Below are 17,440 nucleotides of genomic sequence, written 5' to 3'. Positions count from 1 at the left end.
GGAACCGAAATTTGGAACCGAAATAAAAACTTTTTCGGTGCCATAAAAGTGTCGATGTTCGGTACCCAGCCCTAGGCATAATCGGGTATATAATCATTGTAAACAGGCTATTACAAAAAACACCAAGAATGCTTTACTTTTAAGTTAATACCTGTAACATGAACATACTGTACAGTTCAGACTAAATATTGAGGGACTAAAGAAAAAAGGACTCGCATTTCTGTTTCTGTAGCCTCCAATTGTGCAGGCTCTGTGGGGCCATAAGATCAAATACAGAAAATGACCAACTTATGACATGTAACTTGTTACAAAATGGTTAGAAACAACAATTCAGAGATCAGAGTAGGTAACCTTTCTCTTCTTTTAACACAGTGGGTATGGGCTACAACAAATTTCTGGCTTCTAGGTGCCCTTCAGTGGCTTAAGAGGTAGAAAGGTTTATGCAACAGAATGGATACATTTCAAAAAGATGATCTCTTAAATCTGGTAAATAATGTGTGTTCACCTACCTATTATCTCCTTCACCTCACTCTTGACTTTATCTGGTGCAAGGACATCTTGCTCTAGCCAAAAGAGGCAGAAGGACGGGTCTAGTACTGCTGAAATTTAGACCATATCTCCAAAGGGAAGCTCTATGAGCTGTTTCATCCATTTTGACATTTGCAAAGATCCCCTGAAAACAGCATTGACTTCTTCAGTGCTTTTACTAAACCAACCAGGTGACGAGATGCATTCAGCATATGAATGAGGTGGCTGTTGAGTGAGAGTATACAAGGGAGAGCCACACTAACAGTCACCACTTTCTCCACTTTATTGCTTGAAGAAATGGGACTAAAATTTCCACAAGCTCTTTCAGCTGACTCCATTCTCTGGCTGATAAGCACAAGCCTTCATGTCCTTGGGCTTCCAAGAGAGAATTTAGGCTTTGATGATCCAGGTCAGTGACTGCCTCCACAAGCGGAGAGAGTTGTGTTCCATTTTGTGGATACAGCTAAAGGGATAATGTGATTTGCTCCATACTCTGCCTCAAATGTTTCCTCCAGTCCACAAGTAGAATGGAGTAAACTACAGAATTTTGTCACCTTTGCTATTGCACTGTTCAGAATTTTTGTCTTCTTTGGTCCATGTCTCACAACAAGCTGCAATGAATACGCAAGGCACTGTAGCCACTGCTGCTGGCAGCTCTTCTGGAAAGATTCCACATCATCTTGGTAATCCTTACATATTTCCTCCCACAAGTTGGTGTTTTCAAGCTGCTATGCTCAAACTTCAAACTTATTCTCTCTCCAGTGTATGATCCAGTAAAACGTTCACAACTTAAGAGAACTGTCTGCAGTCTTTCTCCTCCATTTCCATGAAGTGGGTGTTACCCCTAAAAATGCTTATGATTTTGGCCAAGAACTTGTAAGGAACTTAAGGAAGCCTTGACTAAACCAATACTATGCAGGCTTCATTAAATGCCATTACATTATCTTCTTTGCACAGTTTTGCAGTGTTATATATTTATATGTTTTACAGTTTTTTTTCCATTTAAGCATTTCTCATATTGCACATTCCTGCAGTCGGACATTTACTTTTACAGTTTGTTTACATTTTCCATTCTGATTGCACTGTTTGAGCAGCCTAAGCCACCGATTTATGCCTTTGTATTTTTGCATTCAGTGAGGCCTATTATTATTTTTTTTTAAGATAATTTTTTTGGGCTTTTCCCCCTTTAATTTTGACAGGACAGCTAGGTGAGAAAATGGGAGAGAGAGGGGGAAGACATGCAAGAAATCATCATAGGTCGAATTCGCACCCTGGACCTCTGTTTCGAGGCATAAACCTCAACATGTGTGCACCTGCTCTACCCACTGACCCAACCCGGCCACCAGTGAGGCCTATTTAATACATTTTGATATGTTTGCTGTTCTTCATACAGTTTTAGTTTTTCAAGTTGCACTAGCATTAGTCCAGTCATTTTAAGCCAAAATGGGGTCAACCTTGAACAAATTACAACAGAAGCAAACTCAACTGATTTTGTATCCTCAATATGACCTGAGTAAGGAAAAAAAGCCCCAAAGAACCCCATTAGGGGAAAGTTTAGAAAAAGACCCAAAAATAGCCTATTCATATGCCTATTCATTCTTTTTTTCACGTGAATAGGGTAAAAATTTTAACCTTTAGATATCAGAGTAGAGTTGATTACTTCCATCAAGACAAACAAAACATGTATTACAAGTTTTTTTAAATTGTTTGTTAACATGGGCAAACGGTGCATAATCTAATTACGTATGTGCTAATTTGCATAAATACCACAACAGATCTAAACATTGGGTATAGCCAGGTGAAAATGTCATGTTGAATCTTGTTGACATATAACAGACTTAATGTTAAGGTCTGAATGCAACCCATTTAGGCTACCCATGAGCATTAATACATAGAGGCAGGAAGAAGTACTTTAAACCAGCCTTTATTAATTATTATTGCAGAGATGGGGAACAGGACCTACCTTTTGTCTTCTGCATTCTCCTTACACTTGTATTAATAAAGGGTGGGCTCTCTCATACTCATTACGGTTTCACTCTGGAGCAGCTGCTGTGGCACGTGCAACACCTAGTCGTATACCAGTCTGGGTTTTGGCTTTATATCAAACCAGTTTGATGAATGTTTTACTGAAGCCTTATTTGCAGTAAATTAATTTATGTATGTGTGTGTGTGTGTGTGTGTGTGTGTGTGCTCTCCCTGCAGGTGTGTGAGGAGAGGGGTGTGCAGCAGGCGTCACTCTCTGTGGATACTGCTAATCCTGCTCGTGGTCTGTATTGCCATTCAGATGTTTGTCGCCCGCCAGGCCAGGTAAAGTCTGCTGCTGCCCTGCCCCACCTCCACCCTGTATCCACTTCTACAGCTGTTTCATTCCGAGGGCTCAACCATGGTTGAACCTGGGTTGACTGTGTGTTTGAAAGGGTACTAAACCAGTCGAGGAGGGTGGACACAGGTTTATTTCAATGTGAACTGTGCATGACCAGGGTTGCTAAGAAATGGGGCGGGACAAACTATGTCATTGGTTGGAAATCGTGGGGGGGGGAGCATAGTCGTCACATGTTGCCGCAGACTTTAAAAAAACAACACCACACTGCTGTACTTTGGGTTTGACAGGGGTTTTTACCATAAAAAATTAAAAGATCTGTCTGGAGCCACAAAACTTATTTGAGCCTTATAATGAAGGTTACAACCTATTAAGTCTAAATTAGTTTGATTGAAATTTTATGTAAATGGAGAATGTAAGACTCATTTAAGGCCTATAACAATGATAAATGAAAATTAAATAACCGTTACTCATTTCCATGTAACATTTTGTCAAAGCCACAGGAAGCCACTGGAGAGCGGCTAAAGAGCCACAGGTTGCACACCCTGGCCTATGAGAACAGCAGTATGAGCAAAGACTGCTGATATGGTGAAAGTGCCCGGACGTCAGGAACACAAACGTCGGTCTGCAGCCTGCAGTTCAGTGTCTGCTGGCTCACGCCCTCTTTTTCTCAGTCATTTTTAAAAAGCCTAACTTTACTTTCAATGTAATCAAACAAAGAGAAATGCTCTCCCCTCGTCCTCGTAACAGACAGAAATATAACTGCAATGCTTAGTAGTGCCACAAGGTGGTGCCTTTCTTTGTTACTATGGTGGTGTACAAACCCCAATTCCAATGTTGGAAGGTTGTGTAAAACATAAATAAAAACAGAATACAATGATTTGCAAATCCTATTAAACCTATATTCAATTGAATACACTATAAAGAAAAGATATTTAATGTTTAAACTGATACATTTTATTTTTTTTTTGCAAATATTCACTCATTTAGAATTTGATGCCTTTCAAAAAAGCTGGGACAAGGGCATGTTTACCACTTTTCTTTTAACAACACTCAATAAGCGTTTGGGAACTGAGGACACTAATTGTTGCAGCTTTTGGAGGTGGAATTCTTTCCCATTCTTGCTTAATGTACGACTTCAGTTGCTCAACAGTCCGGGGTCTCTGTTGTTGTATTTTATGCTTCATAATGCGCCACACATTTTCTTAATTTTTTTCCAAATTTTTTCATTTCAATTTTGAATTTTAACAAAAGTGACACAACATAGTGAACAAAGTGAACACAGCATGGTGGAACTGATATGTCACTTCCCCTCAAGTCCCCCTACCCACCTGGTGTCAAATGGAGCAGTAGAGAAGGAGCTCGGTCCTCCAAGTCAGGAAGTAAGCTGAGGGAGTCAAGGAGTTCTAAAATTTTCGTGCACCTCTTTAATCCAACGGCCGTGTGTAGGGGGGCGGGAAAGCTTCCAGTTGAGCAAGATCAGTCTCTGAGCTGGCAGAGATGTAAACGCTAGGGCCCGCCTCAGTGCAACAGGGAGGATAGCATCAAGGGAAATTCCAAAAATAGCTGACAAAGGGTTAGGAGGGATAATGTGCCCATAGGCTCTACTCATGGAATCAAAAATGTTTGTCCAAAAAGTTGTTAATTTAGATATGGAGGATCAGTGAACCATAGCCAGAGCAAGGTCCCATTGTTGGTCCGTAATAGCCATGTTCAGATCGCCCTCCCATGCTGCTTTTGTCAAAGTACGAGGGCTCACAGAGGTCAAGCACAATAGATCATACAATGCAGAAAAGATTTTTTTCCAGTCGGGATCTATCGCCAGGAGGGAATCAGCCAGGGTTTCGGGGGGCAGTTTGGAAAGTGGGGGAATGTCTTCTTGACAAAGTCCCTAATCTGGAAAAAGCGAAAGAGGTGCGACTTAGGCAAATCATAAAGGGAGGAAAGCTCTCTGAAGGATGCAAATATGCCATCCTTGTATAGGTCTCTGACACTGATGATACCATTACTGTTTCAAGCTCTGAATGCCAGGTCTGAAGTTGAAAGCGTAATGACATGGTTTTTAAGCAGTGGGGTCAAGACGGAAGGGCCCTGTAAGCCAAAGTTTTTCCTAACCTGACTCCAGATCTTGAGCGAGAGGGATACATTTGGGGATGTGCCCACAGATGTTGAAGGCAGAGGGAGTTGAGAGCAGAGGACCGGCCGCAGTGAAAGTTGTGAACTTGCCCTTTCCAAATATACCCAGACAGGTAGTGAGACGCAGTCATCGCTCATCCAGTATAGGAGTTTCTGCAAATTAGCTGCCCAGTAGTATCGTCTGAAGTTAGGGAGCACCAGGCCCCCCTCAGCCTTCGGAGACTGCAGTATCGCCTTTCGGATCCTAGCAGGTTTGCTGCCCCCATAGAAATTTAGATATCACCCTGTCCAGCTTGTCGAAAAAAGATTTAACAATAAGTACCGGGATGTGCTGGAAAAGATAAAGAAATGTGGGGAGGACAACCATCTTGATCAAATTTATCCGGCCCACAAGGGAGAGCGGTAAGATCGACCAGCGGTCAAAATCGCTTTCAGTTTTTTCGACCAGAGGTAAGAAGTTCTTGCGGAACATGTCTGATACAGCCTTTGTAATAAAAAACCCTGTTCAACTCACCGGTTTCTAATTAACCTGTTCACCTGTGTAATGTTTTTTTTTAACATAACTTTCCCAGTCTTTTGTTGCCCCTGTCCCAGCTTTTTTGGAACGGGTTCCAGGCATCACATTCAAAATGAGTGAATCTTCGCAAAAACAATAAAGTTTATCAGTTTGAAGATTAAATATCTTGTCTTTGTCAATTGAATATAGGTTGAAAAGGATTGGCAAATCATTGTATTCTGTTTTTATTTACGATTTACACTACGTCCCAACTTCTTTGGAATTGGGGTTTGTACTAGAGTGAAGATGTACGGCTGCAGTCTGCTCTCCTCGGACCAACACACATCAAGAGAGACATAACTAGCAAGTTGGTGCAGATTATGCTACATGTTCTACTGCTCATTTATGATAAGTAAATATAGCACCGTGGAGACCTGGCATTGTATGGTCGATGTTGTAGAATAAAGTTTCAGTGTTGAATCTTCATTCAGTTGTCTGTCGACTGTTTGAGCTAACCGGCTAGCTGCTAGCTCTCTCTACCTACACCATTCACGTTACAACCTACAATGACTGAAATGAGGAGGAGAAGAATAAAACTATAAGATTGTCTGTCTCCACAAACTTAATGGGCCCTACCTTGCACCTGGCGCAGCGCAAAGTCTGACGCAAGTGTCAATTTCCAGTCCAGCGCCCATGTCGTTTAAATAGCAAATGCAGCTGCGCCCATCGGTGTGCCCATGAAGGTGCTGGTCTTACAGGGAGATGTGTTCAGGTGCATTCTTCAGTCCCTCCAGAAAAACACGATTATGCGATAGCATAATTCAATGCATACTCAGCCAAAGTCTGCATATTTATGCAGGGGGCGCATTTTTTCAAATACGCCGCATAAATTGCAGATTTCCGCGCAAAATATGCAGGGCTTGCATGATTTCATAATCCCCACATTATCGTTGTAAAAAAGTCACATATATCTTAGCAGAAAGTTGAAAAATGTTGCATTTACTTCACACATGAGCAGCCAATTTCCCCTGTTGCCATGGGAACTATGAAGTGACGTAATTATGCGATGTGAACATCATTGAAAAGCAGGGTGTTGGGAGAATCACTTTTTTTTCTCTTGTTCATCAAACATTTTGCAAGTTCCCCCAATTTTTGCAAGTTCCCCCAATTTTTGCAAGTTCCCGCAATTTCATCGCATAAAATTCCATAAATATCCCGCATATTCCATCGCATTTTTTAAGAAAACGTGCGCATAATCAAGGATTTTGCCCGCAACAATCACAAAAAAACTCTGCTTTCTTGAGGCAGCAGAAAGTGATCGCGCCATTGTCTAAAGTCAATAACGCAGCATTTCATTGTTATTTTAACGCCTGCTACACCTCATGGAGTTTTGGTGGCATAGTGCTCGTGCCATATATAATCTGCTTGCGCACTTTCACTTCACACACATGCAGATCAGGTTCTTCTCCTGAAAATCTCTCCTTCCTGCTTAGCAAATCCGCCATCATAATAGCCATGCGCCAAGGTGCCTGGCTTATTATTTCTTTTGTTTAAAGATAATTTTTTGGGCTTTTCTGCCTTTATTTGATAGGACAACTAGGTGAGAAAGGGGGAAGACATGCAGGAAATTGTCACAGGTCAGATTCAGATTCTATCCACTGAGCCAACCCGCCACAAATGCACCTGACTTTTAAAGGGAATGGGAGATGACACTCTGATTGGTTTATTGCATGTTACGCCCAAAACACACCTATGATTAATTAAGACAGTAGGTACAAGCCTTTTGAACCATGCGTGTGGCGCACAGACCCTTTTTTCCGCTGTTAAACTTGCAAAAGTAGATTCATACACGCCCTAAATGCACCTGCACCAGGCACTTCACACCGTGCGCTTAGATAATTAAAATAGGGCCCAATGTGTTGAGTGTTTGATGGTAATTTATTTGTGCATTGGAACGTAGGCGAGAGCATACTTTACACTGAGGAATTTAAGTACAAAACATTAGTTCTGTTGGTGTACGTACAGCTGGACTGGATTATGTGACGTTAGCTGATGTGTAAAGCCCTGCCAATTTCTAGCATTGGTATGCATTGCTCCGCAGATGTGACCTAGGTCGTATTTGAATTGTCATGATCAGGGATCAACCCTTGTTGACTGGTTTGGTTTGAATTGACAAAAGAAGGATTGAACACAGGTCAGATAACCCTGGTCTGACCCTGGTTGTTGGTGTGAAGGAGGTATTAGACTCTACCTGCTGCACTGAGCTTAATGTTACTTGTGGAGAGCGACAAGGTCAGAGCCTTGGCGACAAACATTACTGCTGTCATTTATACATTCACATAATATTCTGTTCCACGTTGGCTGACTGAAACTATAATAAAATTCAAATGTCATGTCATGTCTAGCATATCTTATCATCAGAGTTTTTAAACCATGGGTCAGAAATAGGGTTGAATAAGATCCCAAAATTTACTGGGAATTCTTGCAAACCTCTGCTTGCATTTCCAGGGACCAACACCTGCAGGAAGCCAGGATCTTTAGAGTGTGTTTGTGTCCAGACTCAGGGCATATTTACTGAAACCTAAATGCTTTCTCCAAACATCATTACTGTCATAGCTTGAAACGCAGTTATTATGATAATGAATTATATAATTTATACATGCAGGCCTTCATATGGAAGTAAATCTGTTTCATCGGATTTTGAAATTAAAATGCCATTGAATTTCTAGCACTAAATATTTATGCATTACAATTATGTATCTGAATTTCACCTTTCATTTTTTTTAAAGTTCATAAATTCAGAATCAAAAATTCAACATAAAAAATTTCAATATATCAAATTCAGATGCAAAATACAATGTTTAAAATTCAACTAATATATTTTCAACTTGCTAAAATTCAACAGGCCAAATTCAGCTGCAAAATGTAATGTTTAAAATTCAGTATTAATGTCCGGGAACCCAAGTAAAAGCAATCGATTCTACAATCTAGAACAGTAGTTTGCCATATTAGCAGCAGCCAACAACTGGAAACTTTTTATAATTTGGAAATAAAATAGCCCCACATCATCACATGCCCTTCACCATACCTAGAGATTGGCATGAGGTACTTTCCATAAAATCATCTCTCAATGCAAATTAATCCAGCTATTAGGCTAACCGACATAAAACCATGCCAATCTCTAGGTATGGTGAAGGGTATGTGATGATGTGGGGCTATTTTAATTCAAAAAGGCCAAGGGAACTTTATCAGGATGCATAGTATCCTGGATCCATGAAATAACTGGCCTTTAAAAATAAAAATCTGCCAGCCTCTATGGGAATATAACATAGGGGTGTACTCACTTTTGTTGCCAGCGGTTTAGACATTAATGGCTGTATGTTGAGTTATTTTGAGGGGACAGCACATTTACACTGTTATACAAGCTGTACACTTAATACTTTACATTGTAGCAAAGTGTAATTTCTTCAGTGTTGTCCCATTAAAAGATATAATGAAATATTTACTAAAATGTGAGGGGTGTACTCACTTTTGTGAGATACTGTATAACTGCCCTGTCAGATGCTGCTCTCTCTTGCCGTGTGTGTGTGTGTGTGTGTGTGTGTGTGTGTGTGTGTGTGTGTGTGTGTGTGTGTGTGTGTGTGTGTGTGTGTGTGTGTCAGCCGACTAGCTTACATATTACGCCCGCAACCGCTTGTGGAGCTTTTGCGAAAGGCAGATAACTACAAGTTGCTGTTTATCTTGTAATGGATTTTTGTGTGTTTTGTTATTTAAACAAACGATTGAGCAAATAAACTTGTCCATGAGTCTATTGACAGACTTGCAGCTGACAGCGAGGTCTGTGAGCATTACTGGTCAGCCAGCGAGCGAGCGCTCCCGGCCGCCTGGTGCTGACTGTCAGGTCAGACTGGAGCTTCTCACGTCCGACAACATCGGAGCAAATGTGCAATTGGCCATCAATTTCCGTAAAACTGCCCATATTCAAACTCTACACAGTTGATTTCTCTCTAAACATTACAATTAGCAGCTGGATTTGGCCTGTTGAATTTGAGGAAGTTGAAAATATATTAGTTGAATACATTGTATTTTGCATCTGACTTTGGTATATTGAATTTGTTTATGTTGAATTTTGGATTCTGAATTCATGAACTTTAGAAAAAAATAGAGGTGAAAATTTGTTTTTTGAAGAGTAAAATTTAGAGGCAAAAAATTCAGATACATAATTTCAATGCATAAATGTTAAGTGCTAGAAATTCAATGGCTTTTTAATTTCAAAATCCAATGAAATAGAACGGCTACATGCAACAGATTTTCCCAAATGTTCCTTCATCATTGTATGATCAATTATTAACAGTGTTGTGTTTAAAATCATGTTTCTTTTAGGGTTAAAAATTCCAGGAATCTTTGGAGTGATGTATTCAGGGCAAGTCAAGAATTTATAATCACAGGAAACCTTACGTTTATAATATATCATCTTTTTTGTGTTATCTTTAAGGAACATTCTAATTCACATGACAACCTAACACGATAACAAGTATTTGAGGACCTAAAAAAACTATGTTGTAAAATATTTCAATGACTTTTCCCAGGAATGACAAGCTGACAGGACTCCCACATCTGAGATTGACTGTCAACAAACCGCACCTGTTTTCTACTGCACAAAATGAATGGGAAATCGTTCATTCTGAGTCTTCACAGGCAGTAAAGACAGACCTGAGGTCACTACAGATTGACAGAACTGCAGCTCGTCATCATCAAAATGAGGGATATCAAAAGCAATCGGTTTATATTCAGTCAAGACCTGTGGATAACCTTGCTACAGGCTCTCAGATGGAGGCAAGAAAAGTTTCACCTGTGACGATGCTTCTACCTAAACTTGTAACAAGCCTTGGACTTCCAGGTTCTTTGGCCCTAGACAGTAGTAGAAAAGGTTTAACTGCAGACACTCCCACCCCAAGTTTTTTAAAGGCTCACATCAACAGTGTTCATACGACATCAACCTGCCACCCAAAGTCTCACATTCTTTTTCTCAAGACACACAAAACAGCAAGCAGTACCATCTTAAATATTCTTTATCGCTATGGTGAAAGCAGGAACTTGACCTTTGCCCTACCTCTGAACAAACACAGCCAGTTGTTTTACCCATTCTTCTTTGCTTCACATTTTGTGGAAGGTTTCAACAGCCGAAGTGTAAGGGAGTTCCACATCATGTGCAACCACATGAGGTTTACAAAATCTGAGGTGAGCTTCATCAGAAAATGTAAAAGTTGGGTAGTTGAAGTTTTGCCCTGTTTTGTACTATATATATGAATTTACAGCCGAGTATACATGTCCATATGGACTTCATATGGGCAAAATGTGGAAACAAATTGTGAAATGTGGGTACGATGGAACTGTGTGGGTCTGGAATAACACCGGATGAAATATGATGCTTTTTGGAAACACATTTTGTCAACCACTCAATTATTCCAGTTAATATAATTTTTATGAATATGGTAGTCGACAAAATTGAAAAACGATCCAGAAGAAATCTGATGGAACCGCTTTACCCTTAAAGGGTAACTGCCGGGTTTTTTCAACCTGGACCCTATTTACCTATGTTTTTGTGTCTAAGTGACTACACTCTTTGACATTTTGATTGTGTATCCATCGCTACAGTTGGCAACAGCGAAACAAGCTACAATGTAAGTTAAAACGGCAATTGTGCAGCTTGTATTTAGGTTCACAAAAGTGCTCGTTTTGACACTGACAGGCTCAGATTAATAAGTGTCTGACAACATTATTGTAAGGATTTCTAAGGAGGTCAACCTTTCTGATAAAGAGTAAGATCCTTTTTTAAAAACAAAAAAAACATCCGCGAAGTTGCATTCACTAAACCCACCAGACTCCATGTAAATAAGCAGTAATTTTAGCATTGTAAAATGCACTTCATTCAAAGTCGACAGAAACAAAATAAAACTATGAAAAGCCTTTTTGGATCGTCGTTCCACTTTTCCAACCATCACAACTCTAGTTTTGGTTGAAATAAACAGTGTAACGATTTACATGTGAAAATATGTTGGCTCTATAAACACTAAAAACATTGACATTGTTTTGTCTGGTTTAGCACTAGCGACCTCAGAGCTGTTTCTGGTTAAACAGAAAGGTCTCAAAGAGGTTTTAAAAAGGTCTATCTCTGTAGAGATCCTTTCCATAATGTTGTCAGACACTTAGAATAATAATCTGAGCCTTTTAGTGGCCAAAAAAGCACTTTTAGTTGAGCAAACTGACGCTGAACATTTGCCCTATAGGGTTACATTGCAGCCAGGTCTGTGGCTGCCGGTTACAGCATTCATGCTTAATACTGGACCAATTTCAAAGATTGTTGTTCCTATCAGTCACTTAAACACAAAAACATAGGAAATGGTAGTTGCCGTTTAAGCCCATGCAACATGTCCATATTGGCCACATTGGTAAATAATGGGCTGGCAGTTTTAAAGGGGTGATAGAATGCAAAAGCGATTTTACCTTGTCATAGTTGAAAAATGACATTTGAAAAATGAAAATAGAACCTCAAAATCCCATTGACACCTCTTTCCTCTGCAAATCTCACAATATGAAACTGCCTCTGAAAATGGGCAAATCTCAATGAGGCTCCTCCTCATTTGGCTCTAGTCTCTCTCTTTGTAATGCCCCAACATTTACATAGGCTACACAACTGACCTGAGATCAGGTAGTCTTCTGAATCAAGGTCGCGCAGATCTCTGCTATTCTATTACAAAATTCACTTCTGAAACTTTTTTATGCGAGAAATCAACTATGTAAAGCTCAAATATGGGCCGTTTTACGAAAATTGATGGCTAATTGCAATGTGTGTCGGAGTTCAGCGGCCGGTGCTGCCTGGGTTGCTACATCGGACTACCAAACGCCGCTGCCCTGACAGAGCTCCAGGGCTTGCAGCTCGATATTCCCCCTCCCCTCTTCCTGCTAAATAGTGTGTGACTGAGAGCACGGTCAGCGAGCTTGTTACGCCCACAATCTCTTACCGCAGGTTCCAGTTAATCTTATAATGGATATGTGTTGAGTTATTTAAACAAACGATCGGGGAAATAAACGCCTCTTGTCCGCGAGTCTCATTGATGGAGCCTGCGGTGAGCTGGAGTCCATCAATGAGAGCTAGCTAGCCTCCTCCTAACGAGACCTCTGAAATTCACAAAAATGCATTCAATTGAAATCGGACAAGTGTTAGCTAAGCTTTGTAAGACCTTTTGGTAGCTGTGATAAACATGCCATGACGAAATTCAAAGTGTAAATATACTTATGCCGAAAGTGTAGCTAGCTAGCCGCTATCCTTACCCATTGGATTGAAGGGACACTGGCAGCTAACGAAACCTCTCATATTCACAAAAATGCATTATATTGAAATCGGACACAACTGTTAGCTTTATAAGACCTTGGGGAACCTGTAATATAAGTGGCGTGACTAAATTCAAACTGTAAATATACTATACTTATGCCAAAAGTGTAGCTAGCTAGTCTCAGAATTGAATTTGGTAATGAATCATTGCAGTGTGTGAAATATGAGACCTACTGTCTCGTCTCCAATGTGTGTGTATGGGGATTCGCTCAACCAATCAGCGCGCAGCTCATCTAAATATTCATGAGCATACCATATTTGGAAGAAAAGCTCTTGTTACAAATAGGGCCAAAACACAGGGATGCATAAGGGCCAATAAAATATCAACCAGGCCATTTTCAGCCCAACCAATGTTACATACCCCATTAGGAGACCTTAAGGAACAGTGTGAAATTACCCTATATAATCATTCTATCACCCCTTTAAAAAGAAAATGTGCTCTATGTGGGCCCAAATGGGCCTGTACATGCTGGTTGCTAATGGGACCAAGCTGAGCTATATCTGGGGCCCATGTGAGGCCCCAAATTAAGCCCCATAAAGCTTAAAAATATAAGAACAGGAACAGGAGCGACCTCTAGCACCCGGTAAAGTGTGGGCCCCATCTAGGCAACGTCCTTGGCAACGTCCTGTGTTTGAATTTGACTTGCAGCCCAACACATGTTGAAGACACATTAGTGGAGCTCTTACTGTACTTTTAATATGTAAAAGTATTTTTAATGGGTCCAAATTTAGTTGCCCTAATGGGGCTTAATGGTAATGCATTACTCAGCCTTGTGGGGCCCCATTGGAAATACTGGCTTGGTGATTACCTGTAACATAGTAATTGTCGAAGGATTGTCGAGAAACAGAAGAGACCTGATTAGCCAGATTACAGATAGTCCTGCCAACATGTCTATGTGGAACCCCCTTTGGTGAGTGATGGACTGGTATTTGGGCCTCATTTAGGCAACCTCAGTAAAGTCCAAAATCTTCCATGTGGGGGCTGGGTGTGCTTTATGTTAGGTACATATGAAAAGTTCCCCACTTAAGGTATGGGCCCAACATATGGTATGGCACAATATAAATTAGTAATGACAGCTGGAACCACTTTTACCCTTTTTTGTCCAAAAGATTTCATTTCTCTTACTTATAAAAAGTCATATTTTTTAAGTAGAACTTAGTTAAATGCAACTTTTGCAACTACTTGTTTTTCATATGTTATGTCCCAGGTGGCAAAAGTGATGCCTGAGGATACCTTCTACTTTTCCATCTTGAGGCATCCTGTGGCCATGATGGAGTCCATCTTTATCTACTACAAGAGCATCCCAGCCTTCCACAAGACTCACAGCCTGGACAGCTTTTTAGACAGCAGCTGGAGAAACTACAACTCATCTGTGAAAAACAACCACTACGCTCATAATATCCTGGCTTTTGACTTTGGCTTTGACAACAATGTTGCAGCTGATACTGAAGACCTGGAGGAGAGAGCCAGCATGGCTATTGCAGCTATTGAGAGGGACTTCCACCTTATTCTTATTTCTGAATATTTTGATGAGTCCATGATCTTGCTCAAGCATGCCCTCTGCTGGTCCCTGGAAGACGTGGTTTCCTTTAAGCTCAACGGTCGCAGTGAACAAACTCGTCACCCACTTTTACCAAACACTGCAGAAAAAATCAAGAGGTGGAATGCTTTGGACTGGAGGATCTACCTGCACTTTAACACCACCTTCTGGCACAAGATGGATAGTCTTGTTGGGCAAGAGCAGATGAAGAGGGAAGTATCTCAGTTGAGAGAGCTACAGGCCAAGCTAGCAAACAGCTGCCTGAAAGATGGCGGGGCAGTTGACCCATCCCAGATTAAAGATGCCGGACTAAAGCCATTCCAGTATGGAGCAGCTGTAATTCAGGGCTATAACCTAAACCCACACATAGACAGACAAACCAAAATAAAATGTCAAAGACTTATAACTCCAGAACTGCAGTACACAGACCGTCTATACACCCAGCAGTTCCCAGAGCTAGCTGCTAAGCATAGACAAGAAACAAGGATGGTTGCTCCGCAACGTCAACGCTCAGACAGAACTGGTATGATGGGAATGGCCTGGGCCAGGGAAGCCCATCACAGACAAATTATAAGAAGCAAATTCTCAAATCTAAGGAACCAAAAGGCCTCCACAAGTGCCATGTTAACACACACAGAAGATAACAACAAAACAAGTATGCTATGACTGGTAACTGTGACTAATAGTCACGGGACAATGTTTTGTTTGTACTGTGATGTATGGAAGCAGCTCTTCCGTCTAATATTTACTTTCTATAATTACACTGCCATTGCAGTATCCATTATAACCCACATTATGAAAGTGTTGATATAAAACAAAGAACATATGGTTTGGCTGTTATCCTTGCTAATAGTGAAGATAAAAATTTAGAGGTTTTCTTAAGGTGGGGGTAAAGGAACTGTCATAGTGTTATAAATGGGGGTTCATCCTGTCAATAACATGAATGTATGTTTTGTGGTAATCAGCCAATTATATTTCTTTTGTATAAAGTGGAAAATTTGGCCTGATGGTGGCACCAAACAAAAATTCAGACTTGCACCAAATGAACATGGTTCATCTTTTGATTGGAGATGCACGGATCCATTTTTCTCAGTTCCGGTTATGATACCTGAATCATACAATCTTGCATAAAATTTAAATGTATTCCAAAGGAATTGAACTGTATGAGTACACATTGCTATGGCAATGTTTTTAAAAAACTTAAACAAATCAAGTGCACAGCTATGTTAATGGTCTTGGCGGGAATTGTTGGCTCTTTGTTAATTATAAAGTGTGGTCTAGACCTACTCTATCTGTAAAGTGTTCTGAGATAACTTCTGTTATAATTTGACATAAATAAAATTGAATTTCAAGTAGATTTCTTTAAATTAGTTCATAATTAATAAGAACATTTCAAGAAATGTGTAGGGAAATAAATATCTACACTATCAGAAAACCCTATTAAAGAAGTTAAAAACCAATGTGTGTGGCTGCTTCTTAAACCTGCTTTGGTACATGGTGTTTCAGCCATAGACTGTATAATATGAATGGACAGAGCATGTGTGACGTCACACATTGGTTTGTGGAGATCTGCTATGAGTCGTCGAGTTTGCCGTTACGCGCAGCCATCCAAGTTGTGTATGTGACGATTTTAGACGAGAGGCATGAGTGAGGGAGTTACACACTTTCACTGGCAATCACATCATAGCCACGCCCTAAAACACCCCCTACTTTAAAACCGATTTTAAAATCAACGAGACCATAATTAAAAAAATGAACATCATTCTGTGTTGCTGAAGACTCCGATAGAATGCAGGTTTAAGGCACTTCTGCATTTGCCGGATGCTTTGTCCATTAATATTATACAGTCTATGGTTTCAGCGCCACTTTTAGCCTGCTTTATTAGGCTGGGCTGTTAGAAATCATAGATGGGCAACAGACTAGTAGCTTAGTTGAAGCTTAGTTGAAATAACAGCTGGTCTGTAATGTGGTAGGCTTCGTTTCAACATTGGTATACATATGAAGCAGGGGGGTCTGGGGGACTTCCACCAGAAAATGTTGAGCGTTATACACTTAATTTCCTGCCTTGTGGTTAATCTGTCTTCACCAATTTATGGTGGAAACGCCTTATTTATGTAAAGGAAAACACAGGTGACAGTTTTAAATACAAAAACATAATTGAATATAACTTCTAATTAAATGTTACAGTATCTCTGCTAAGTCAGCACACATGTAGGCAGATTTACTCTTCCTCTTTGTGTCTTTTGTTTGGGGAAGTAATGTGGCACTTATTCACCTAATCATACATTAATTAATTTATTATCCCCCTTAATAATTTGTTTAGGGGGAATATTAGAATTAGAATAATGTTCTACCCTGCAACGTACCTCAAACACGGGAGGCTTGGCCCTCTACAACCTTAAAGTGTATCACGGAGCCTTTCAGCTACGGGCCCTCAGAGTGTGGATGGACCCCTCATCTACAGTCCCATGGAGAGAAATAGAGCAAAACCTCACTGGAAGTCTAAGACTGCAAGACCTGGCCTTTGCAGGTGTGTGTCCAAAAAGGTGTACGTTAGCCTACGGCCCTGTTATCACAGACACATTGACTAACTTTAAACAGGTCGAGGAGCAACTATGCTACACCAACAAGTGGCATCTGGACACCCCAATTTAGGCACAATACACACTGAGGGCCTAATTTACTAACACTAGCGCAGTTTGCGCTGCGTCTGTTTATGCGAGTTCGGTAATAGCGCACACTATGCTTCCACATTTTGCGTAGTATTTATCAACCCTGACACCCATCAGGCAATCAGCGTCTTTCTCCGCCCACTATACCGTAAATTGCGCTGTAGCAAAGCGGTACTTGTGTATTCAATTTCATCTTTGATTTCTTCCAGTAACTCTAATATTGCATGGCTGCTTGATCTGTAACGCTAAATGATGTTGTGTTCACTGACAAAGTGTGATTCTTGTGTTAAAAATATTTTCAGCCTTGCCTATGTCTTCGTCTTGCTCAAGTTACTGTCGCCATTTCACCAG

At 40.5% G+C, this 17,440-nt stretch overlaps 1 protein-coding gene across 1 annotated transcript in view; it reads left to right on the top strand.

The window, feature by feature from the left end:
* gal3st2 (galactose-3-O-sulfotransferase 2) overlaps positions 1 to 16,049 on the top strand; it is a 28,931-nt gene extending 12,882 nt beyond the window's left edge. Inside the window, exons 2-4 of the mRNA XM_039791142.1 lie at positions 2,731 to 2,835; positions 10,070 to 10,721; positions 14,085 to 16,049. Of these exons, the coding sequence (XP_039647076.1) occupies positions 2,731 to 2,835; positions 10,070 to 10,721; positions 14,085 to 15,083 (1,756 nt within the window). The 3' untranslated portion in view covers positions 15,084 to 16,049. The remainder of the gene's footprint in view (positions 1 to 2,730; positions 2,836 to 10,069; positions 10,722 to 14,084) is intronic.
* The last annotated feature ends 1,391 nt before the right edge of the window (positions 16,050 to 17,440 follow it).

The sequence above is a fragment of the Perca fluviatilis genome, chromosome 2 (assembly GCF_010015445.1).
Source record: "Perca fluviatilis chromosome 2, GENO_Pfluv_1.0, whole genome shotgun sequence".
In the NCBI taxonomy this organism is placed as follows: Eukaryota; Metazoa; Chordata; class Actinopteri; order Perciformes; family Percidae; genus Perca; species Perca fluviatilis.
This window is presented reverse-complemented; position numbering and strand designations above follow the sequence as displayed.